Source organism: Balearica regulorum, chromosome 2 (assembly GCF_011004875.1).
Source record: "Balearica regulorum gibbericeps isolate bBalReg1 chromosome 2, bBalReg1.pri, whole genome shotgun sequence".
NCBI classification, from domain to species: domain Eukaryota; kingdom Metazoa; phylum Chordata; class Aves; order Gruiformes; family Gruidae; genus Balearica; species Balearica regulorum.
This window is the reverse complement of record NC_046185.1, coordinates 86,060,278-86,085,540: the sequence shown is the minus strand read 5'-3', so window position 1 is coordinate 86,085,540 and position 25,263 is coordinate 86,060,278. Positions and strand designations below refer to the sequence as shown.

Sequence of the window (25,263 nt, the reverse complement as noted above, 5' to 3'; positions counted from 1 at the left end):
GCATGTTTGTGTGGGCTCTATTGCCGTGTTTGTTAATGATGGACTGCTGGTATGCTCTGAATTGGATAAATATGCAGAAGTCATTTGCTTCACTAGTTTACCTCCAGTGTTTCTTTCCAGTAGTATAGCTCGAACTACAGGAAAAAAGTAAGTTACAAAAATAAATTTAGGTAAAATTTTGCAAGGACTTTGCAAAGCCATTGACGTTGTATCATGATCATGTATTTAAATAGCTGAAACTCATTTATGGTCTTAATATTCATGGGTGTTATACACCAAAGGACAAGATAAACAGGGGCCTAAAACAATGCCTACAAAGAAAGATAATGGTGACATTTGTCCAAATGCTGCCAATACCCCACACATTTTGACAGACTTCATTAAAACAAATCCTTTTCAGAAAACTGATCTTCAGATTCAGGGATTTTAAAGTAAATTCTCACTTTTCCCTGTTAAATTCCAGTTCACATTATACCACTGCTAATTTTATAACCAGCTGATGAGAGCTGTATATTTTTACTTCAAGAGAAAACACCTTTGCTTACAGTACAAACATAAACTAAAGCCCACTTCCATTTTGAGCAGTGTCCAAAAAATAAATTGGACCTTTCCTAAAAAATTCTTTTTGATTCTCTCAAAATAAAGAAGTGGATATTATCCTACTTAAATACTGAAGTCCTGACCACATTTCAGAACCATGGCATTTGTGCGTTACCTGATAGCTGGTAAATCTCCATGAGGGTTTTCTTGCCAATCTAAAGTGCACTTTTAAGGCAAATCTCTTGATCATTCAGATTTACTGTACTTTTGTTCACATCAGGAGAGGTCACTAGATCACTTCTAGATAAAAATAAGCCGAGAGGATGCACTACATGAATTGGCACTTAGTTCATCGAACCAGATGAGAGCTTGTCCACAGCAAAAAAGACCCTGAGATGCATTTATTGTGGGCATCATTCCTCAGCATCAGCTGCTTCATTCTACAGATCCGCTCTTACTGGTTCATGTTACTTGCTAACACAGCTCGTGTCTAATAATCAATAGATATGGAGAAACTACCCAAGGCTAGGTGAGTGCTGGCATGTTTAGTCAGCCACCTTTCCCTAAAATTCAGCTGAATTTTCCAGTCCTTTTAAGAGCTACCGAGCAGAAGGAATTTGTACAGTCAAGTGTCCGAAAGTGCGGAAGAAATTATGCAGAATAGTGGTATAAAGTAGGAGAGTATGATCACAGTTTTGAAGTAGTTCTTTGTAATATTTATATAAATTTTTATACTTATACAATTTATATACATAAATATGTCATATTTTAATGCTTGTAATGTATACCTCTCATAGTCCACAATCCTTGAAAAGTCTAGGCACTAGAAAATAAGTCTTTATAAAGTTTGCACAAAATCACAGCAGAGACAGGGTACCGAGTTAGAAGAAATGAGCTTCCAAGGTACAGAGGTAAGAGAGGTGTCTGAGCAAAATATTCTATTGCTTGCTCATGTGTATATCCTGCTGTGCTGTTGAATCACTTTTTAAACAAATAACCCCCAAATTATATTCGTGGCATCTAGTGTGTGTGTGTGTGTGTGTATGTATATGTATATATATGCACACATATATATACACATATATACATACATGTGTGTGTGTTTATACATAAACATGTATATATTGACAAAAATGTCTGTGACTTGCATGTGAGGTCTACAGGTGGACTACAAGTAGAAAATAAAACCTCAATAAAAGTTATATTTGCCCATAAGCCTTCTTTTTTTTTTGTTAACTTTGTCGTCTTTGTATTAGAACACAGCTATTACTTTTTGCAATGTGAAAAAACATACAAACCACAATAAAAATGATGAGACAGATCAAATTTATGTTGAAGTCACTAAGAGATTTTCATTTTAATAAATCTTGATTTGATCCTAATTGATTGATAAGACAAAGCATGAAACAGGCAATGCAAAGTTATAAGAATCATGAAAAATTATTTGTTCATGTATTTCGTTTAGGAAATATGGTCTATTTAAATAGATTTTTAATTTTTTTACTGCAATAACAAAAGATATCATGAAGTCTAGGTTTTGTTTTTTTTTTTAAATTGAAAGAAAATTAGAATAGTCCAACTCAAAAATGAGTTTTTCAAGAGGAAATTTTTGGTGTGAAAAAAAGGATAAAAGGAGTTATGAAGAACAGAAATAATTTTCTAAATATTGTTTTATGCTCTTAACAGTATATTTAGTCCTGTACCAGTACTTTCTCCTCATGAAATTATTTGCTGTAATTTTTTCTAAACTACAAAATTAATATTTCAAAACTTTTTATATATGAAAGAGATGAGAAAGTATGCATACATTATTCACAATCTGTGATAGAGAAATCTTGTATGTAGAATCCAGTCTAAAATGCCATCTGTTTTTTCCTTTAAGATTCTCATGAAGTGCGTATTTTTAAAATACTTGGCTATGTAAAATTCATTTGCCCTTTCTCTTGGAAACATTTGCTAGCTGTTTTGCAATATCCATTAGTAATGCATATGATTTACACATGTTTGATCATATTCTTTCTTCTTCTTCTTTTCTCTTTTTTTTCTTTTTCCCCTCCCATGTGTCACCAGGAAAAGAACTACTCTAAAATAAGTATAGGGAAAACATGTGGGTGTATGTGTGTGTAAAACCAGCAGCTGGGGAAACTTCATTTGATTATTTACTTTTGTGCTGATAAATAATACAAATTTTCTTCTCATAGACCTTCTGGTTCTACTGTCTTGACCTTTAGTGTTTTCATCCTTAAATCTTCATTGAACTGTCCCAGCTTCATATGGAAGGAGGACAAGTTTGCTTTAGTTGGTGTTCTTGTTCTCTGTCGAGATTATCATCTCTGCTTTTCTTAAGAATCAGCTGGAGTTACTGGGATTGATCATTTTTCAGATGTTCCCAGCTGAAGTTGTGTAAAGTTTGATTATTCTGCTTCACTTCTCTGTTTAAGGTTCTGTGGCTGGAATGAAAAGCGAACTTAATGCTCATGTACAGCTTCTATTGTGCTGGAAGGCAGCTAAAAGATGGAGTACTGCCATTAAAGTCCTGTATTTTCACTGAATTCTGTTTACAAATTGTACCACTGAGCTACTTTGTACCCTTTTATTTCTTTGTCTGTTTCCCTTCCTCTAAGTAGGGTTGATAATGCCCTCTGTAAATTGATTTACAGTTGTCATCAGTAGCTCTTATATGAACGTGGGTTTGTAGAACCTGAACATCATTAACTTTCCTGTGTCAAAGTCCATAATACCTCCCGGACTTTGACAGTGTGTTGCTACTCAAATTCTACGTACACCCTGCAGCGTTGATATGTGCTGCTAATTTGCTCTTGCCATAACTAGTTTATTACGTTGCCTGTCCATAGGGAAAAGTGCTTTTCCATCCTTCTCACAGCAGGCAGTACTACTGATCAGCAAGGAACTGTAGGAGTTCTTGTGGGCAAAGTAGAGAAAGAGCCCGTGTCTGCTGCCCTGGTGCAGCACAACAGAGGTACTTCTCCTGTGGGAGAGGGGTAGGTGTAGCAGCAGGATCAGCCCACAAAACGTAGTCAGTAATACTGGGAGAGCAAAGGTGTATTCGCATGTTGGGGAAGTCATCTGGAAGCACCTTACAACCTTCCCTCGGTGGCTCTGGTGTGCCTGCGTTGCTGTGCTGAGGAGGGATGTATGTTAGAACGCTGCGCTGCAGCCATGGGCAGAAATATCCTCCAGCTGAGATACGAAACCACTCCTTTACAACCTCTTTATAGATAGTCATGTATCTCTTCTTAGCCGTGCTTTGTCAGACCAGCCTGGCTGAAACTCCTCTTCATCTGCCGATCAAAGTCATGATGTGCACAGATCATGGGCAAGTTGGAGAGCCACTCTGTATAATTTTTTTCTGTATTCCAAAAATGTTTCTTGTTGCTCTTTCTTAAAAATAAAAACAGTGCCTTTCGAGGGCAAACTTGCTTTGGTAGAGAGGGCATGAATCAGAATTTTTTTTTGGGACAGGGGGGTTAATCAGCATTTCTGAGGTTCTTTCATGTGTATGAACAAAATATTTTTTTATTTGTGGAATGAAGGGAGTTCTTCAGATTCTCCCATTGTTTTGTCTTCTAAAATACGGATTCTATTTCACACTCATCTCACACTTAAGAATGAATTTATATAGGTTTATCTTTACCAGGGTAAATATTAGAGTTTTTACTTAAAAAAAGAAAAATCCCAAGGAATCCCATATTCCATGGTCAGTTCCACGATGCTGATAATAAAGGAGTCCCACATGCCTCAAAAGTGTCACCAGGGGTCCACAGTACTGACACAATTGACTACAAAATAGGTGCTTCAGGAAGTCAGAAATGCTACACTGCTGCTAGCTGCAGCTGGTATATCAAATTAGGAAGAAAGTAAATTACTGTTGCTCCAGGTAACAGCTGTTCCAGTAGTGAAAGCTCCACTACTTAGAAGTACAGTTTAAACCAAACTAATTTTAAGATTATTTTTATCTTATGGAAGATTGGTGTTATAATGCCTTGTTAATCATGCTGGCTAAACGCAGTCTAAATAGGTCATTAAGTTAATGAAGAAATTAGCAAAGAAATCTTAATGTATTTATGAATTTCAAAATCTTTAGCAGGGGTGTCTCACTAATTTTATCCATTTTAAAAGAATATTTATAGAACATTTACTATTCAGTTGAATTCTTAGAGAAGAATATCATCCTGATAAGTCTGTAAGTGTGCTGGGACATAGTTTATTCATGATTTCCTAGCATGAAATTTCATTGTGACAGGTGTTTGGCATCCCACAACACCAATTCATGCTTCCTGTAAATGTATCGTTAAAATGAAAAATATGCACTTTTAAGGCACACATATAGTAAATCAAAAGCTCGTTTTTGCTTAAATATTTTCTTTCGCCTGTGCTAGATGATTTTTCAAAGCATATCTTGCAGCACTCAAAACAAGGCCAGCTGGATGCCAGTGAGGGATGAATCTATTCTGAAAGCTTAAAAAGGCACACTACGAGTGAATGCTGTATTCTTTTCATACCGCTAAGCCGGCCTCTCAAAAGACTTAGTTTTAGAGTAAAGGACGTAGCTCTAAATTGGATCTCATAGTAGCTCAACAAGAATGGCTATTTCCCCGTGCAGGTGTGGAAGGTGAGGGTAGGAGAGGGAAGCTCTGTGCATAAAGCCTTTTTCTTCTTCTGTTCTTATTGAGTCAAACTCCCCATTGTTCCTTTAATAGAACAAGCTCTATGGGGCATGTGGCTGGTACAAATAGACCTGTGCCCTGCTGTGGATATGGGGTTTGGTAGTTACGTGTTATCCCCTATACGTAAATAAAGTGCAATACTACAGAGTACAGCCTTGCACGTCTTTCCACGGGTGGCTTGCACACTGTGCTTTCAGAGGCTGCACCTGCTATGTTCTCATTGGCACATCCCACGATCGGTGTCCAGGAGGTAGATCTTGCCCCCTGAATGAGATAGGAAAATATAGCTTGCCTCAGTGCTCGAGAGCAATACTCTTCGGTTACTGCAAGCAATGCTTACAAGAGAATTCTCTGGTAAGGCAGTTTTCACTGCATTGAATCTATACAATACAGTTCTGCAGAAGATAAGTCACCATCAGAGATCTTTGAAAGAAATGAGATTTTCTAACAAATAACTTTGCACTGTAAAGAAATATTTTAGTAATCAATTTGTTAATAGAATTAGAAGCACTAGCTTCACAGACTCAGTAATTTGCATATCTAGAGTATTTTCCCCTAAAAAAGGTGAGCAACAGAAATCACTGCTGTTTTCTGGCTTACTCATTTTTGGCAAATTCTTTAGTCAATAAGTGTAATTACCTGTTCATTCTTTGATTTCATTTAAGCAAAAGCGCTCTGTTTATGTATTACCTTCCTGAATGAATTGGATTCTTGCAGTAATTGACTTATTGTCCTAAGCTAATTAGTCTGCATTATCTTTTATTGTTAAATTCAGTTCAATTTATGGTGCAAATATTGCTAGAGTAAGACTTTCATTAACAAACAATTGCTAATTAGTTTAGGATTAACTGATCTAATTCTAAATAGGTACCAGTGTTCTGTGATCTCATTAACAAATACATACTTTCTATACATATGTCTTTCAGGTATAGTTAAAATTCATCTGTCTCTAGATGATTGTATGTTTTCTTAAAGTGCCTTATTCACAAAAGACATTCTCTATTATTCAGGGAGTAAAAATATTTGTCAGAACAAAGTAGAAATTTGTTCTTTATCATGTCGTGTTTACATTGTCTTTTTAGAGAGGCACAAACATGTTTCTTAATCCTGGTTTCTATATTTGGAGCAAGTGTCGTAAGATGATGAACTTGAGAAATGTGTTGCAAATTCATGAAAACTTAAAGGCATACAGCAAAGGAAATAGATGATGTTTGATGCGTAGGAGGTCTCCAACCAATGAATTTATTACTATTTAATAGCTAAGTCTGTTCTCACATTTGAAAAGGGCATATGCAAATCATCTATCACACCAAAGGAATATTTTTTTAGGAAAATTGCTAAAAACTGCTTGCCTTGGTGAATATGACTTCCTTGATCATAATTAGCAGCTACTGCAAATCCAGGTGAATTTAGCTATCAATAGCTGCAACATTTGTCAGTGAAAGAAGCCTTACTTCAGTGAACATTAATAAACAGATAAACACCCTGTCACATAGCAAGTAACTCCTGCATCAGTGGAAGGGTTTCAGAGTAATTTCTGTCTAACTGAAGGTTTATTGTTAAAATTGCAAAAAGCATTATTCCATCAAGTTTATCCCATCTCTTGAATCTTGAAGCAATCAAATACTATTACTTGAGGTTCTGGAAAAAGAGAGAGAGAGAGTGGATTATTTCCACACAAGAAAAGACTTTTGTTGTTTCCATTTTGAGATCTTCAGTTTGATAAAACTTAAAAGTGGAAACAAAATTTACCTCAATGTGTGAATTGAAACCAAAGAAAAATGTTTCCTCTCACTCTTCAGGAGAGTACCTTGCTAGTAGTCTGCAGGAGAGTACTCTGCAAGTACTTGCAAGCCCCTAATTATTATTGAATAAAATTGGAGACAATGGGAGTTTTGCCATTGACTTTCTCGAGGCCAAGATTTAAGCTTTATGAACACAACTGGGCTTCCCTGGAGCCTGGAGAGATTTTGCCCTCGTAAATTTTTTTCCCTAGGACTTCTGGAAGAACCATATGCAGAAGGATTAGGAACAAATTAACACCTCTGTTGTTTCATTGAGCAGCTCTATTAGAAAAGGGATGGAATATAAACTCTCCCAGACACAGCTCTTCTATGTCGCTTCCTGCTTATTCCCTCTTCCAAGATCTCTGTGGCAATAACCTTGCCACCCTCTGTCTCTGGGGTAAAATGACTCTACGCTCTTCACTTCCTTCTCCATCCCCAACAGCAGCAGCAGAGTTGACTGTTCTCTCATCTCGTCAGTATGAAACATAAGTACAGCCACAGCTATAGAAAACAGAGATCTTACCACAGTCAGTTTCTGTTCCAAATTATAAAGCTCTTTAATGTCTTTATCTATTATACTGTATTCTCTGCTGATTCTTAAGAACATTTTTAAAAACATGAGTAAATCTTGTAAGTAAATGCTATAGCTAGAATATAACTTCATGTAAACACAACACATTTTTTAAAAAATTGTATTGGGACAATCCAGCAGCGACAATCACCATTCAGATTTATAATTAAACTGCTCCATTTGAGCAGGAATGATTTAGGCTGGAGCTGTGGAAGATATTTTTCTTTTGCTTGTTAGTACCTAAGTGTGATTTTTTTATTAAAAAGAAGGCATGCCAATATTCTTACACAGTGCAGCTTAATGATATGTGAAATATGAATATGTCCATAACTTACAATATATACAGGATTTCTGTGATTTTATTCAGTTCTGCATAGTGCCATAAAAATGCTGCTTGTTTTGAATAATACAAACCTGAAGAACAAATTCTGACACTTTACCTGTGTCTTAAGAACATACTTTTATCCCATCCAAAGGTCTATTAATTAAAAGACCCCACTGAAAGAGAAATTTTCTTATTTTTGCAAAACTGCCAAAAAAATTTTCTGTAAGTCAAGCTAGAAGAAAACGCAAACTATACAGCGTGTTACTTATATTTATTGTACCAATTTTGTTGTTTATTATATTCTCTAACTTACTAAGTTTTCATACCATGAATACCACCTCATATACATTCTGTTGAAATGACTGAAGACTGTAATTATATCCAGTTGAGTAAAATAAATGTAGTTATGACCCCTTTGTTATTATTTCTAAGATTCTGAAATTGGACATAAAGTTCATATCCCTGCCGGCTATATCGATAAATTTTTTCGGTTTCTAAGGGAATATGAAAGGAATGCAACCTTTTTCTCAAGTAGGCCTTCTCCCTCTGCCGGTATGCCCTGGCTTCTCCCGCTGATTTCTGTTGTCATTCTCAGTATGAAATGGTGTGATGTTGCATTTCACACATGATGATGCGGGAGGTGACGCACAAGCAGGCCTGCAAGGCGTATGCTCCTTAAGCACTTTCATTCCTCTTCCTCCAGAGTGACCACATTAACTCAGTCACCTCAAAAACATGTTTCTGCTCCTCTTTCTGTAGTAGCTCTTCATTAATCTCATTCTCTTTTTAACTTGTTGAACCTACTTACATTGAGGTCACAAAATTTCATAAGTTGCTACTCTGCTGTTAAGTAATCACTGCTTGTATTTTACCAATTTCTTGTTGGTCCTTGAGAGAAAGAATATAAGATGATCAGACCAGAAAACAGCTTCAACAAGTAATTTTAAAAAGTGGAGGGACTGCTGTTTATTGCATTATTGTTTGAATTATACCTAGACCTCAGTCAATGTTGCAAGAATTTTGTCTCAACACTATAGCAAATGCACAGCATGTTACAGTTTCATGCCCAAAGAATATTAAACCTGAAACCATTTTAAATGTTTTAAATGAGATATAGGAATGGAAGGTACTGAAAGACTTCTGTGCCCGTATGTCTTGATTCCAAGAAAGTGCAATCACAGGAATCATGTTTGAGTTGCAAGATTTCCTCAGAACAATACTTTTAAAGGCTGTATGAATGAAATCGCCTTTTCACACAACAACTGTTGATTTTCCTCAGATTTCAGAAGTATAGGACAGAGTTATGTTGTAACTTTTTTTCTTTTTCTTTTTTTTTTTTTTTTTTTTTTTTTTGTGTGTGTGTGTTGTGGTGTACTTGTTTGCCTGGGTTTTTTTGGCCAACTTAAGACAAGATTAAAAATTCAAAAGATATTCTGTTTTGCGCATAAAATTCTGTGCCTGTAAATGCCTTAAAATTATCCCTCTAATATATGTGTTAAAATTAATATTTTTCACCTCTGTGATAACAACTAAGATTTTTTTTTTTCCTCTTTAGAAAAGAGAAGTGGTCAAATAGTTTATAAGAGTATGCCTTGTCACAGTGATAGACAGGTTGAGGCAGAATCTTTCTACTCTGTCATTCCCTTCCTGTTTTAGCGTGTCATTATCAAACAAAAAGAGACACCTTAACTGACAGGGCTTTACAGCAAGTGTGATTTACAGAACAAGTTTTTTGTATTTAACATAACATTAAATTTAAATATATAGGAAGAGAGTTTTTATATTCATTTGCAATACAGTCACTGAAGAAAAATATTTGAAATAATAAAAAAAAAATGTATAGGGAAAGATCGAAAAGAAGAAAGTTTAATCAGCACCAACAGAATTTAATGGGCCTTTGCTCTAAAATGCCCCGAGATCAAACTGGAATTGAAGAGCATACTGATATAAATAAAAAATGAAACAGCAGAAGATTTATTTGCTACTTAAAGTTCCAATCAATGTCAAATTAAGCATAAGCTTTTGTAATCGGTTTAGAATCCTTGACCCCTCCAAATGCAATGGTCTTAAACTGATACTCTTTCAGCATATGTTCTAACAGTGTGTTTAACCTACAGCTCCAGTCTTTCCTTTCATGCTCTGACTACAGGAACCTGGGGTTTTTTTTTTTTTTATTTGTGACAGAGGTCTTGTTAAAAGTAGTTAAAAGTTGTATATTTATCAGTGATTATTTTTTATTATTATCATCATCATCATCATCATCTCTGGGATATACACACAGAAAAGATTTCAGCATAGATAGAGCACTGGTTGACTCAGCAAGAGTCTGTATGGTGATCTGTGTCCTTTCATGTCTCTGCATGTCGGAGAACTGTGGCATCCTAAAATAGGGTAAACTTAGTTTAGGGAGCCTTACGGAGGGTATGCTGCTAGGAACCGTACTGAGCCTTTCACTTTCCAGAGAAGCTATATCTGGATATTTTGCAGAGCTGAGTCAGGGAGCCAGACTGAGGAGTGGGATTCACTTTATGTGTGGTCAGGTGCACCATGTCTAAGACTATGGAGGTCAGCTAACCCCTTACCACAGTTTTCTGTGTTAGGGACTGATTAACAGTAGCAGATAACTGACTTCATGACTGCTATGCCTTTATATGTTTATGGCTACATAGTAGGAGATATATTTCTTCTCCTGCTTGCAGCTGTAATGTGGAAATGTACGCTGCTCCACAACTACTGTCCCTCATACCAGTTGCTGCCTTCTCAGAAGAGCAACTCCAGCAGGAAGTTTGAGTTTTCCGTAATTAATTTCAGAAGAGCCAGGCTTACAAAGGCCAGCTATTCAACTGCTCTAACCAGATGGGACAGTATGATATAAAGACTTCAAAGGAATTCAGTTAGCTCTGGACATTTGGGGTGGAGAAGTGAATGCCACCAAGGGAAGGAGTGGGAAGCTGCTCAGAGCCATGATCTCCTCCAGCACTGGATGTCATTCCATAGCGCCTATTCGCCATGGCGCCTGTCAGCAGGTAGCTGTCTTTTTGTCTGTCACTTCAGAAGCAGAATGGCATACAGTACGCTGTCTTCCCTATGACATATTCATAGCTAATAATACAACCTACACAAAGGTATTCCCGCTGGCATCAGTAGGGCAATTCCTATGAGAGAAAAAGAGGTCATGCAACTGAGCAGCTGTAGCTATAGCTTCTGTGAGAAATTAAGTCTCAAGAAAAAAGAAAAGTCCATAATGTCATGACCCATTATTAGATGAGATGAGGAATAAATATTAGGAATATATATATTAGGAATATAGGTATATGAGGAATCTCATATATTTATCATGTTCGATTTGGTATTCAAGGATGTGTCCTCTTATGCTAATGGTATTTTCCACGTAAAGCCCAAGCAGTTAACATATGAGGAATATGGAAAATTAACCATGATTTTATGGCTTGTAGCTTAAGACATCTATAGAGTATAATTCTACAGAAAATGGATCGCATTCACACACCCTTGAAAGAAAATAGATTTTGTCACTTCACAAGCATAAACACCTAATTTTAGACTGAAAACATCTAACCTTGCCAACAGCTTAATTTCAGTGACACTTTTCAATATAAAATTCCTGCTTGTTCTCAACTTTTTGAACAGTGGTTATCCAGTGATCTTCAGAGAGACTATTTTCGTAAATATAATTAGGCAGTCATTAGAAATTGTGAACTCTCCTCTAATAGGTGTCTTACAAATTTTATTATAGATATAGTGTGTTTCATGTAAAGGCTTCCTAAGTCTCTAGCATCTATTTTTATTATATTTATTCATACATCATAATTCATATTTTCATGCATTGATCTTTTATATATGTTGCAGAAGGGATACGACAGGGAACATAATGCAAAATAATATATTACTGTCAGTATGTGGCATCCAGAGAGATGCAGGTCTTTTTGACATTCTTACAGTGGTTCATCTTTCAATAAGGAAATACTACCTAAAAAGAGCAGCACCGCTCTACACTTACCATTTTCGTTAATTACAGCAATGCCATTGGGTGTTTTGCAGATCTTGCACGATTAAATAGCAGGAATGTAGAATGTCATTGTAATGCTGTCTTTTGTTCATTTCATTTTCAGAATTAAAAAATAACTATTACCTTGAAAAGGAATGCAAGAATCTGCTGCTGAAAGCTGTAATGATTTTTCCCCAGACCCCTGTTTGTGGCCAATGCCCTTCCCTCATTTCTCATTTCCAGGCATCAGCATTATGCTCCCGCTTAGCCACTGGGACTCCAGCGAGGCACTGGTACAGAGGGAGCGCCAGTGCTTTCATAGGTGTAAATCAAACCAGCTCCACTGGTGCCAGCTGAAATGTATTAATTTGTAACAGGTGATGTCTTGCACAGACTCCTATGAACCAGAAGATAGTTTACCGTAGATTTCAAGCGCACAGTGGTGAAAAGAAAGGAAAAGGCCGCATCCGTGTATGAGGATACAGGGCACAACCTCACCTTTCCCATCTGATGCAATAAGGTCTTTGGACTGTGAGGGTTTCAGATTCAATCTGTTGCTCCATTCCTGTTAAATACTTTGAAAAATTCTGAAATTATAAAAATTTAATGAGATGGTGAAATCGTTTTCCACTGAGCTGTCAGCTGCAGCTGCACACTTCATTGTAGCTGATATTACTTCAGCAGGATGTATAAAATTGCATTGGAGAAAGAAGAAATTGGAAGTTGATAAATTTCCTCATATTTTGTCTTCTGTTGTTGTCTAATGGCCAATACTGGAATTTGTTGTTGGAAGGTGTGATTACGTTGTTACTTTACCATGGTAATACCTAGAGGCCTCAGCAGGTTCATGGTCCCATCAGCTGTTACCATTCTGCAGAACGTTTCTCTCAGGTGGAATTCAACGTAACCGCAGCCTTAAACCTATCAACATACATACACAGAGCAAATTGTAACATGGAAGTATATGAGTTCAGTAAGAATAATTCAATAAAAAAATTACCTCCGATGCTGATTCTTACGTTACAGTTTACTAGAGAGGACCAGGACATGATGTTTCTATCTGCATCAACTCCAGCTGAAAAGGTGATGTAAACTTCATCACCAGAAATATATGTGACTTGTAACTTATATATATAATTACTTGTATAATCAGGTTATAATGAGATATTATTGACAGACTTTTATTCTTTCAATATTTTACTAGTGCATAATTTTTTTTATTTTAGTAATATCTTTTTCTGTCTATGGGCAATCGCATTTCATGAAAAAAGAATATTCATTTTGGAATGTGCTTTTGCAAGTGTTATTACTGAATTCCGCATAATGCAACAAAAATATTCTTCTAGAGTAGAGTAGAATCAAAAAAATAACAATCCTTGACCCCTCAAGTCAGTGATGTTGATAGGGATGAGGATTCATTTGAACTGACCAGGTCAGGTACTGTTTTTTATTCCTTGCTAATGACTTATCTGCCATCATATTACTAACTGGCAGCCACACTCATTATTGGAAAAGTCTGATCTGACTTAGTATGCTTAAACTAAATCCCCATGACAGAAGGAGATAATGTTTTATTTAATTGGATAATCGGTGTTTTAATTTAAATAAAGCTCAGCTTTATTTGCCAAACAGGAATCATTAGAAAAAGAGTAGAATACCTTTTTATTTAATTCCTCTTGAATAAGAAAGTATTCTAATCTAATTTGGACAGTGTACGAAAGATATTTCAAAATATGGAACCATATTGTCTATTACCATTTTCATAAAAATTAGACAGAAGAATGCCAATTCTTGGAAGTAGATATTTTACTAAACATAGGAAAAGAAGTTATAGCAATACATCCCTAAGAAAATTAGTCATGGTGATGGAATATGCACAGCTTGCTAGTTCAAATAATTATTTTCTTATCCTTGGTATATTTTTTTATATATATGTATATATTTATATATTTTAATATTTTAATATATATACACATCCTTTAATTGACATTTTTAATTATTGTTTAAAAATCTCATAGCACTAAGAAAGCCTAGTCAGGGACGTGGATCTCTTGTAAAAGCCCTGTACAAAGCTAGTACAAAGACAGCACTTCCTATTGCAAATAATATTCAGTCTTAAAAGGAAACAAAACCACGTTTTCCAAATGACCTTTAAAAAACATCATTCTTTTCTTTTTTTGTTCATCTGTCTTTAGCCTCATCATTTTGCAGTTGGACGTGGTGATCTTCTATGATTCTATGCTTTCAGTTGCTCTTTGTTTTAATATGCCTGTTTCGCAGATTGTTGTCCATCTGACCCATTTTGTAGTAGTGTCCTAACTCCTCCCAGCACAAGCTTTAGTCTGCAGTTTTGCCTCATCGATGTGTGTTAACTGAATATTCAGAAGATGCCCTAGATAATCTAAATTTTTAGGATCAAGAAACATTTGTACTGTATTGTGAGCAGGTTTTGTCTTGTCCTTAAACATCCTCTGGAGGGAGGTGTGGGCCTAGGGGTATGTGTGGTAGAGAGGGGAGGAAAAAAAAATATTTGATAGGATGTGATGAGCAACAATTGTGTTGTTGTTTTTATTACTCCATTTCTTGAATCTAACACCCTACCCTCCCTTTTACCTCTGGAAAATTTTCAACTTTTATGTATTTTTAAAGGGAAGAAAAAAAATGTGTTTGTATAAAAGCAGTACACTAGAATCTAATTATCAGTTTTTAGAAATAACTATGAAATCTGTGTAGACCATAGAGTTCTTGCCAATAGAAAACACGTGAAGAATCATTATCTTTTAAAAGTGCAATAGTCCAAATAGAAAGTCTTCTCAGGTGGTTACTATCAAAAGTTTCTCTAGGCTTATTTACACCCTCCTGTAGCGGGCATTTACACCGCTTTCCTGTAGTGGGCACCCCTGTTCCAACCCACAGACTTTTGCAGTGGAGGATTGCCAAAATAGCTCTGCTTGCACCTATGTTTTCCATACAACAATGAACTTTTTTTCCTTTCCTCAGTTCAGGGCGTCATTCTGTGCTTGCAGTCTTAGGTAATACTGGAGGTGACTGACTATTTTGATTTCTTGAATAGTTCTCATTGCACATCTTACCCAAGAAAGGGCAGGGGGAGGACCTGGTGGCTACAAAGCAAATGGAGATACTTGGAAGTAGATACAGGCAGAGGAAATAATGGAATAAGGTCCTAAAATATGTTGAATAATGAAAAATGAATGTGAAGATACAGATATGGGATGGATAGCTAGTACTGTTGTGCTTGCAAGGAAGGGTTAATATGTTGGAACATTTAGCAATGTTTTCAGTCCAGATATGCACTGCAATATAGCATTTAAATTGATCTGCTAGCAATAAATAAATGGAACAGTGAAACTTTTTTCAGCCTATGAAATTGGCGATGGAATAAGACTTAGAATCTCAGACTATATCACAGGGTGAATATGTCATTTTAGGGATGATAAACATTTCTTGACATTTAAAACTTTTTTACTTCCTGCTCTTTTCTTTACCTTTATTATTATTATTGTATATGGATGGGAAATTGAGAAAGGGAACCAGTCAATTCATAATACAATTTTTCAATGTCTGTATTGCTATGAAATTAAGATCACAGCAATCCTAGTGAATGCCATAGCCCTTGTTCTTGCATCCTTCGTGAGGGTATAGTGATTACTTCATTTTAAGGCTAGACTATCTTGCAATTCTTTTGCTTCTGATTTCTTTACCTATGTCTGTGAATTCACAGATTTGACTTTCCAATCATTGTAAATTTATTAATACAAGTCATTGAAGTGTTTAAGAAAAGAGAATATGAACAGCTGAGGATCAGATGTATAGGATACTGAAGAGCAAATCAGCACCAAGGAACAAATACTTCTGATCCAAACTACTGCCATGTTGAATTTAGCTAGGAGTATACAGCAGCTCTTGAATTACACTACCTAATACATTTCTTGATCTTTCATGTGGTTTCATATGTAATATCAAATAATTTGTGCAGGTGTATGAATTTTTGAAGTGACACAGAGTTTATAACACTGAGTTATTGAAGCAGTAAGGTCTTAATTTATCACTAAAATATGAATAATCATACTGTTTGTTAGGAATTGAACATAAGTGCCCGAAGAACTGAATAAATAATGTCTCCTAGATGTGCTTGTAGCAAGTTGTTACCAACTTTTTCATCCTCTCTGAAGCAAACTAGCTTTCAGCTAGTTGTAGGCTGAAGCAGATTGCTAGATCACATGGACTTGTAGACTGACTCAGTCTGGCATGTGGTATTGGATATGATTGAAGAACACTGTCATAGTTTTTGCATAGATTTATGCAATGTATTTCACAATAGTCTCCATCTTATTATTCATACTTGATTTTTTTTAATCAGTTATTTGCTTTGCCATATGTGTTATTGTTTGCACACATTAGCAAGAATTATGGGAAGATATGTCTTTATCTGCTGTCACAGAAAAATATTCATGATTTTCTGCACTAACAGAGTTTGCTGCAAGAAATCATTAATTTTATACTTGGGGCAGATTTGCCTAAAGATCTGACGCTAAACTCTGTGTTACTTAGGTAGTGAGAATAACAGCACAGATTTGAGCAAAAGTAGAAATGAATCCCTTGCATTTCCAAACCTTTGTGATATTTTTAATATTCAGAATTTACAGAGAAAACATAACAGTAAGAAAAATCCATGTGAATACAATCATCTGGACAACTACGTTGCGGTAAATTCAAGTAATTCTGAAATGTAAACACCTTGCGGGGGGAGTTGTTAGGTAAGATTTGAGGACTTGTTCCCTTGCCCTATTTTGTTCAAATAGCAGAAGAGCAAGAATTAGAATATAAAGACAAGCATAAGGAGAAATGAGATACAAACCCAAAACTACTGCTGGACACAGTGTAAGAAAAATCAGTCTCTCACAAATCTTCTGTATTTTTTTCAGTACAAAAAAAGAAATGTCTTTTTTTTCCAGTGCAATACAGCTTGGAACACATAAATCAGAGACCCACTAACATATGCTTATTCTACAGTCTAAACTGCTTTCTGGAAAATTTCAGGCATTGAAAGTCATTATTATTTTCTAGTGTTGTGCAAGTCCAACCAATGCTTGTTCCTCTCTCTCCGTCCTTGCATCTGAATCTCAGTATTGCGTGCCTTTTGTTGTTGGAGAATTTAGTTCATTTTAAATTAAATCAATCAGCTATTCCCCTACAGTAATTAGACACTGTGTAATGTTTAATTGCGCCACAAATTGCATAGCTCAATGTGGGTTACAAATAAGCATGCATTAGCCCATTGTGCAGCAATGGCATCTAAGAAGCCTATATCGAAATCAGCAGATTTGCATGACTTGATGAATAAGTACAATGTGACAGAGCCCAGCTAATGCAAAGCAATAGAAGTCTGCTTAAATCAATGGAATGGTTCCTAGGTTAGACTGACTGAGTGATATTTGTGAAGCACAGTAAACACATCTATAACTCTAGAATTGCTAATGCTGCCAGTTATAAGGCTTTTTTGCTCCAATACATTTGAAAAAAAAGCTATGCTTGTGCTCGCCATTGTATTTCACTTTCCTATCTCTTAGGAGGCCTTGTTTTGCTTTTTTCTTGTTACACTTATTACCTTTTCCCCCAACTAGGGGAAGCAACTATAATTATTTCTCTGTAGTACAATCCAAGCACTCAGATAATGCATGCAATGCAGCCTGATTTGTTACTGGTTGAACATAAACCCTTCAGCTGGCAATCAGAAAGACACTCAACCATCTCAGCTTTAGTGCCAAATCTGATGACAGGAGATGGGAGTAGAGACAATATTCTTGGCATGCTTCCCTGTTTACAAATTCTTGCTTCGAAACCATGTTCTTTTGCTCTGTGGTGTTCTTACTGTATGGAACAAGGTAGACTTCACAGTAAAGCCCAGACATATTTTAATACAGGGATACAAGTAAGAAAATAGTGTGGTTCCCTCTATAAAGTTCTAACATTTTTTCTTTGAGCTTTCTCATCGTGGGTTTTGGGTTTTTTTTTCCTTCCCCCCACTCCATGTGTGTTTGTAAGCCTCCACATGATAATGGAAGGAAAATACTGAGTTTTAACTGAGCAAGGTATAATGGAACAGCAGGAAGCTTGTGAGGCACTTAAATTAAAATGATGAGGAAGAAATAGACATTAATTATCTCGGGCTGAATTATCTTTTCATTTTGCAAGCAAGGAAATATTTAACACCCCAGGAGGAAAGGAATTAACTTCCTTTGAATCTTTCCACAGTGAACCAGTGCTCAAGAAGCAAAATGCTTTACTTCGCACTAGAGAGATAATTTAAAATCGCATGCAGGGAGCAGCTAGATGAAAGATCAGAATCTAGTATATTCACTGAGCAGGAATGATGAGATGAAAAAGTAGACAAAGAAGACACGATGCTTGTGTTCGCTCTGTCCCACAAACCATGACCTCTTCCACAGTCACAAGGACCTATTTTCAATTTCAAGGCAATAGCTATAAATGTTAATAATTGCCTTTACCTCTTTCTCTGTAGCTTAGCTTCTTGCCCCATTACCAAAACCATTTAGTTTCTCAGTAATTCATTTTCTACATAATCTCCTTTCATGTCCCATGTTTCCTCTATTGTGTTTCACCTTGGGCAGTACATCATGTAAATAAAGCCTATATCCATAATCACTTTACTATACTGCTTAAGGGAATTCACTCTTGAAAACTCCATTCCAACCTGTGACCATTATAGTAGATCTCTTTAGTCCTCATTAGATGGGACAAGCGGGTGAATATTTTAAAAGCTGTTTCAGCATCAGTGATGTAACCTTGAGTATCTATTCAAAACTTTTAGAGGTATTTAAAGGATGAGCATGAAACAGATAAAGGCATCTGAGAAAGAAGTTCATCATACTGTATTTTGAATTAAAAATTTCCTGCATTTGAAATAGTGGTTAAGGCCACATTATAGTACTATAAAAGCTGATCAAATGGACAAAAACATCCAAGAATTTGTATTCAAGTATTTTTTTTCAAATTAGAAATGAAAATTTAACATGCTAATAGCCTGGAAAATGTGTATGTTGGTATTCAAGGAAGAAATAATTGAGTTAAGGTAGAAATTATTGAGTTTTGTATTCTTCCAATGAGTAAGAGAACTCCTACCTTCACACTGCCCGCAATGTGACTGCCTCAGAAAGGACAGAAACAAATTATCAAATATTTGTGCAGAAAGTAGGGGTTTTTTTAGTTCTGTTTAACGTTTACTGTAATTAAGAGGTGTATATTGTCTTTATTAGACCAGATTTGAGTTTGGGTGTAGGGTTCCATCCAGCTCTTGTGTGTGAATTGAAAATTTGATACTTCCCTTCTACTCCTCTGAAAGCCAAATGCCTGTGAAAGCTTTTGACACTCTTTCATGTCATCTCATGTTTGTTTGATGTGGCTATTGGTGGTTTTCCATCTTTGGTCTTAAATTTCAGTTTATAACAATTCTGAAGCCCTGCTTCATTGCACTTTTAATAGTGAACAGTATTCATGGGAGAAAGGAGATAGAATTTTGAAATGCTTTCTGTGCTGGGTACTAGATGGGGTAAAAAGATTACATGCTACCCACATTTTTTCCATGCACTTAGAGGCAGTTGAGGACTTAGGAAATTGGTTCCTCTAATGCCTTTTATTACACAAGAGAAGAAAAAAAACAACAAACCAAAAATAACAATTGCCTTCCAACCTAGAAAAAAGCCATTAATGTTCTTTTCCTCCTCTTTTTTTTTTTTTTTTTTTTTTTTTTTTTTAATTTTTGTTCTCAAGCTTCATTCTGACTTGGACAAAGGAGTTGGCACTGTTAAATATACCCTTTCAGGAGATGGTGCCGGCACGGTGTTTACCATTGATGAGACCACAGGAGACATTCATGCCATAAGGAGCCTAGATCGAGAAGAAAAACCTTTCTACACTCTCCGGGCTCAGGCTGTGGATGTTGACACCAAGAAACCACTAGAGCCTGAATCAGAGTTCATCATCAAAGTGCAGGACATTAATGATAATGAGCCAAAGTTCCTGGATGGGCCTTATGTTGCCAGTGTCCCAGAAATGTCTCCAGTGGGTGAGTAAGAAGCTTTAAACACTTGATAACTAATTGCATATTACTTAATTGTCTCAACATGCATTTCCTGCTGAGGAAAGAAGGAGATGGCTGAAATGAAAATATAACTTCTAAAACTTATTATTAGAAATGTCTCACTCTGTGCTTAGAAATATACAGATTACAGTTTTGTTTTATCTTTATTTGCCTATTTAAAAACTCATTTTCCTGCAAAATTGGTGCCTGTGACTTTAAGTCTCTAAGGAATGTAGGAGAAAAAAAAAAAAGATATTCAAGGCAGGTATGCTAAGGTCCAGGGGTTCTGCGTACCCCCAACCTGTTATTTCACATGATGAAGTGTGTTCTCCTCTCTTCCTAGTTTATGTTGACTGTTTGCTGTTCAGAATTAAATGGTACAACAGCATCTTGCCATTTACTGTTCTTGTCTTTGTGGCTGTTAAAGTCCAACAGCACTTGCATGATCCCCTGATTATGAATCAGGGAACAATTCTTTATCCAAGTCCTGCTCACTGTGGGTGCTGAAAGTAATGATTGCCCTCACCTGGCTCTCCACAAAGCAAGAGCGGGAGTCAGAGAATCTCAGCAAGACTGTCTCAAGGTCTCATAAACATAATGTCCAAGAAAATATTGAATACATTGTATTCTTTAGTCAAAAAAAAAAAGGACTGACTGGAAGCATGGTAAGTTTTCAAAAAGCTAGTGTACAGGGGAGAGAATAATTTCCTTTCCAAAGAAAGGTGGACTGTAGTAAGGATACCGAAGCATTGGAACAGGTTGGGTTTTTTGGTTTTTTTTTTGAAGAATTTTCACAGCACGATAGACATTTGCTGGGAAAGACATAAAGAGCATTGATCCTGCTTTGGAGCAGGAGAGTAGACTAAACGGGTCCTTCGGGTCTCTGCCTGATGGCTGATTCTGCAGCGGTCCTGAGCAGTTTGTTTGCAACACAAGCACAGTACTTGTGTCCTGCTGCCAGATGGCACTGCGGGCTTCCCGGCGGGCACCAGAAATTAATTCGTTCTGGGCTGTGAGGCCTTTAACTTCCCAGTGCTAGTTTCAGTTTATTGCCATTTTCTCTCCTAAGCTGTCTTTTCCCAGTACTTCACAAGCCAGTACTAGTCATTTAATACTCCCTGTAGTTGCTAACAGTTTGGGAAGTTTTCTGTCTCTGAAATGTGCAGAGGCATCCTGTTGTCCCTTCAGCTGTGCAGCTCAGATGACAATGTTTTGAAAGACAACCAGGAGGCAACTAGCTATCTCCACAAGTTGCTATATGGAATTAATGAGGTAGTATTTTAAATTTTGTGATAAAGAGTGGTAGAATGTGATAAAATGTGATACTAGTAGACTTGTAGAGATTATTGTGTTAATTTCATACAAGTGTAGAGATGAGTTCACTATAGTCACCCACAGAGGTGCATCTATAGATTCACTATATATGCACACTATTGTTGTTACCCCTGCAGAGATGCCTAGTAATATTACTTACGGTTATATTATTTATAGATGGAAAAACATCTGCTGTATTTTCATTTCTGTGGCAAGTTCAGAATAAAATTTTCTCACCAGTGAATGTATGGTTAGTTGTTAAATTGTATTCAAGACTTGATCAGAGAGAAATGAGCAAAATAATAATGAATAATGCTATTTACACAGTGGAATGCAGCATATGCATTCATTCTCTCACTTCGTTGCTCTCCGTTCGTCTTCCATTCTTATTTTCTTCAATATGCATGTGCAGTAGCAGACACAATGCTAACAATGGTTTTATTTCACGGGAAACTCTCTTCAAGGTGTGCCATGCATTATGGCTTTTACATTGAGTGGGAGTTGCATGACTAAATGAGATGCAACTGAGTATGTTGTGTCATACATACAGTATTTTAAAAGAAATGCTTTTCAATTTATTCTCTTTTGGAAAAACATCGGTAGATGCCATGTCAAAAATACATCCTCTTGATCTTCACTTTATTCAGTCATATTCACCACCTCTAGAAGATTTATTAATAACAGTTTTTATTTTCCTCTATAAGAAAAATAAAAGATGGATGAAAATCAATCAGAAAAGTCCAGGCAAGGAAATAGTGCCCTGAATGGAGGCCTAAACTCCAATTAGTGGTTACTAAAGCAGATAGCAATTTTTGCTGTTGGGTTGTCTTGCAGCAAAAATATCCAGAAATGCCTTCTGTTGCCTGTGATGTGCCAGGAGATTGTGCCTTCTCCAGTGTAGGTCTCTCCACTCTCTTGCTCTCTCTTACCCATGCTTTTGCTGCCTTATGCAAGCACAGATTTCTCAGAGGATCTAAAACTACTGCTTCCTATCATCAGTACCATTTAGTTGCACCTATAGAGGTGCCTAGACCTACCACTGCCTGAGGCTGACATTGAAAATCACTTTGATTTTTTAGCTGGTGCAGCATACGGTTGTCTTGGCTTAGGCAAAAACCCTGATAAAGTCTTCTTCTCATCTATTTTTTTTTTTTTTACATTTTCATTTTCTAGTTGCCAGTTTTCAATTCCCAAATGTCCTAAACTTCACTTACTATATTTTTGCAACAGTATTTATTATGAACTGCACTCATGCACACGGTTTCTGTTGTGGGAAGTGCACTACAACATAACTTTTTTTCCCCCTTACTAGTCATTTCTATGAGCCTGGCAAGCTTTTGTGACTAGTGACTTGCTGTCTTTTATTGTTGCATGACACTCACATGCAAAGGTTTAGTCAGTTTGGTAGTTTATCTTAAGGTTTTTTGGTAATAAGGAGCAAAATATGGATGCCAGAGTTCATGTTGAAAGGGGAACAGAGGAGCAGAGAAGTAACTGATAAAATCCTCAAGGCTTAACACCCAGTGTAAACTCACAGCATATATTCCATTTGGACAGTGAAATAAAGTATATTGTATAAAACATACTTGAGGTACCACAGTCTGCAGCCGTAAAAGAGGATTGCATGGGGCTGGGAAGTCTTGGGGAGAAAAGTGTCCTTCAGACCGCTTACATGTATTTTAGAAATTTTCACGGCTGCACTTTTCTCAGTGCTGCTGAGCTGCTTTGGTGGCTGAAAAAATGGCATAGCATTCATCCCTGGATTCAGAGTTCCACTTACAGAGTTATGATAAAATTGTGCATCAACTTTATGCTAGACCTAGGTGATTTTTTACTGAAAAGGTACAAAAAGATGGAAATTCGCAGGATCTTCAATATCTGGTTTTCTGCACATAGATATGATTTAAACTTATCTGTCATATCCAAGTTTTTCATGGTAGATTTTCTAAGAAGTGTTGTGTTATTTTCCATGCCTGTTTTAGGTGCAAAGATATTTTTTTCCTTCAAATTCACTTTGAGGTTATGTTAACGTTTCTTCTACAGTTTCTGTGGACTGTTTTTTTTGTTTGTTTTTCCCTGTCATCAGTACCACTCCTTAAAAAAAGATCATGGTAATGCATATCTTTTAGCTTTTTCTGAAGAAGAGATAATTTTAGGATTGCTGGTTTTACTTAGTGGTGAATTCCTTACTGGGAGCCAAATAACTTCATATGCTTTTTACTATGACAAAAATGTTAGCAGGATGTTTTCTGTATTCTAAAACTCTACTTTAAGCCCATTAAAAACTAGGACGCCTACCTGTTTTAGCCAAAGGCTTGAATGGCCACCTAGTCTCTCTCTTTCCATACGTGCCCTCTTATCTGCTCAGGTATGATGGAGAGGACAGTCAATCACAGATATAAAAAAAAAAAAAAAAAAGACTTCTCTTGAAAAGCCCCTTGGTTGCCAACTGGTGTAACACGCAGGCTACTGTACCCATCTGTGACTTCCATTATTTCTGATGCTTTCTAAGTGCGCATAGTTTCTGTATGGTTGCGGAAGGATATCGGTACTTCCAAAGCTGACAGTGTATTGCTCACATAATAAATGAGGTGCAGAATACTTGATGGTAAAGAATTTATTTTGGAAGGGACAATGATGTGAAATTCCCTGCAGAGAAACTCAGCAGATGGAGTCAGATGACAATGCAGAACTAATATTTTAAGAACAGAGATTGCTATATTCTATGCCTAATAAGAGATTTATAAAAGCTTAAGGGCCAGACTTCTAATATATTTTTTCTGATATTGGATTATTTTATTAACGTCTTTATTTGAAAATATTGTCTTGATTTAATAAGAGTTCCAAAATGTAGAACAAACCAGAAATGGAAATTTATGTGTGAGGACTGAAAAGGGGGCTGTAATTTCCCCATTTGTAAGTTACTATTAGCAAAATATGTTGTCCTTAAGTATAGTTTAATCAACTTTGTTGTTGCTTCTGGCAGCTGTGCCAGCTTCTGTTGCAATATAGTTCATGTAAGCATGCAAATATATGGTGAGTTTAAACCAAGGTTATCCCCTTATTAAAGCTATCGGTCCAGATGACTGAGAGCAGGGGCATGCCAGCCTTAAACACATATTCAAGGAAAGATACTATTATATATCTTTATATATTTAAACATAAAAATGTGCACAGAAATGCATCTGCATTTCTCATGCATTTCTTTCATTGAATATGCTGATTTTAATTGATCCTATGTATACATGTGACAAATTTATAACTTCTACTGTCACAGTCTCCTAATTATTTTCTACGGTCTTTCCATTATTCCTCTATGCTTACACACAGACCAGCTAGGGCTGTACTAAACCCATCAATTCCATAACATATAGATTCCATATGTTCTTTCCTAGGCAATTTCATCTCATACCTTTCCACTAGATTAACTCTTTATTGCTTAGGGGGGCTCTACAAACTCCAGATCACCATGGAAATTATTCTACCTTTTTGGTTATTAATTAATGAGTAATAGAATATGTTCACATTAAATAGCTGTATTACTGATTAGGCTTGAATATTCTATTTGAAACTGCCTCAATTGTAACACCACGTTGTAACACTAAAATAGTCAATGATACTAGGAAGTTAATATCATGTTATTTTTACTAGGTAACCTCCTTGGTGCAAGGCAGCTACTTGAAGAGTGTTATGGATTTGCTTCCCATGGTACTGACAGCCTAAAAATAGTCTCTATAAATTTTCTGGCAGTTTTCCTTCTGAAGTGAATACTTAATTGGCTTATATTTAAACATTGACTTATATTTAAACATTGACAAAAAGGCTTACATATATACGTTCATAAATGGAACATATGTTCAATATAGCCATCTATGTAGTTTCATATGAAAGGATTACAACGTGTAGAAAA

At 36.2% G+C, this 25,263-nt stretch overlaps 1 protein-coding gene across 2 annotated transcripts in view; it reads left to right on the top strand.

Moving 5' to 3' along the window:
• Positions 1–25,263, top strand: part of CDH12 (cadherin 12) — a 591,317-nt gene that overhangs the window by 447,567 nt on the left and 118,487 nt on the right. For both annotated transcript variants that reach the window (XM_075744849.1, XM_075744850.1), the window contains one exon: positions 19,730–20,024. In XM_075744849.1, coding sequence (XP_075600964.1) covers positions 19,730–20,024 — 295 coding nt within the window. The remainder of the gene's footprint in view (positions 1–19,729; positions 20,025–25,263) is intronic.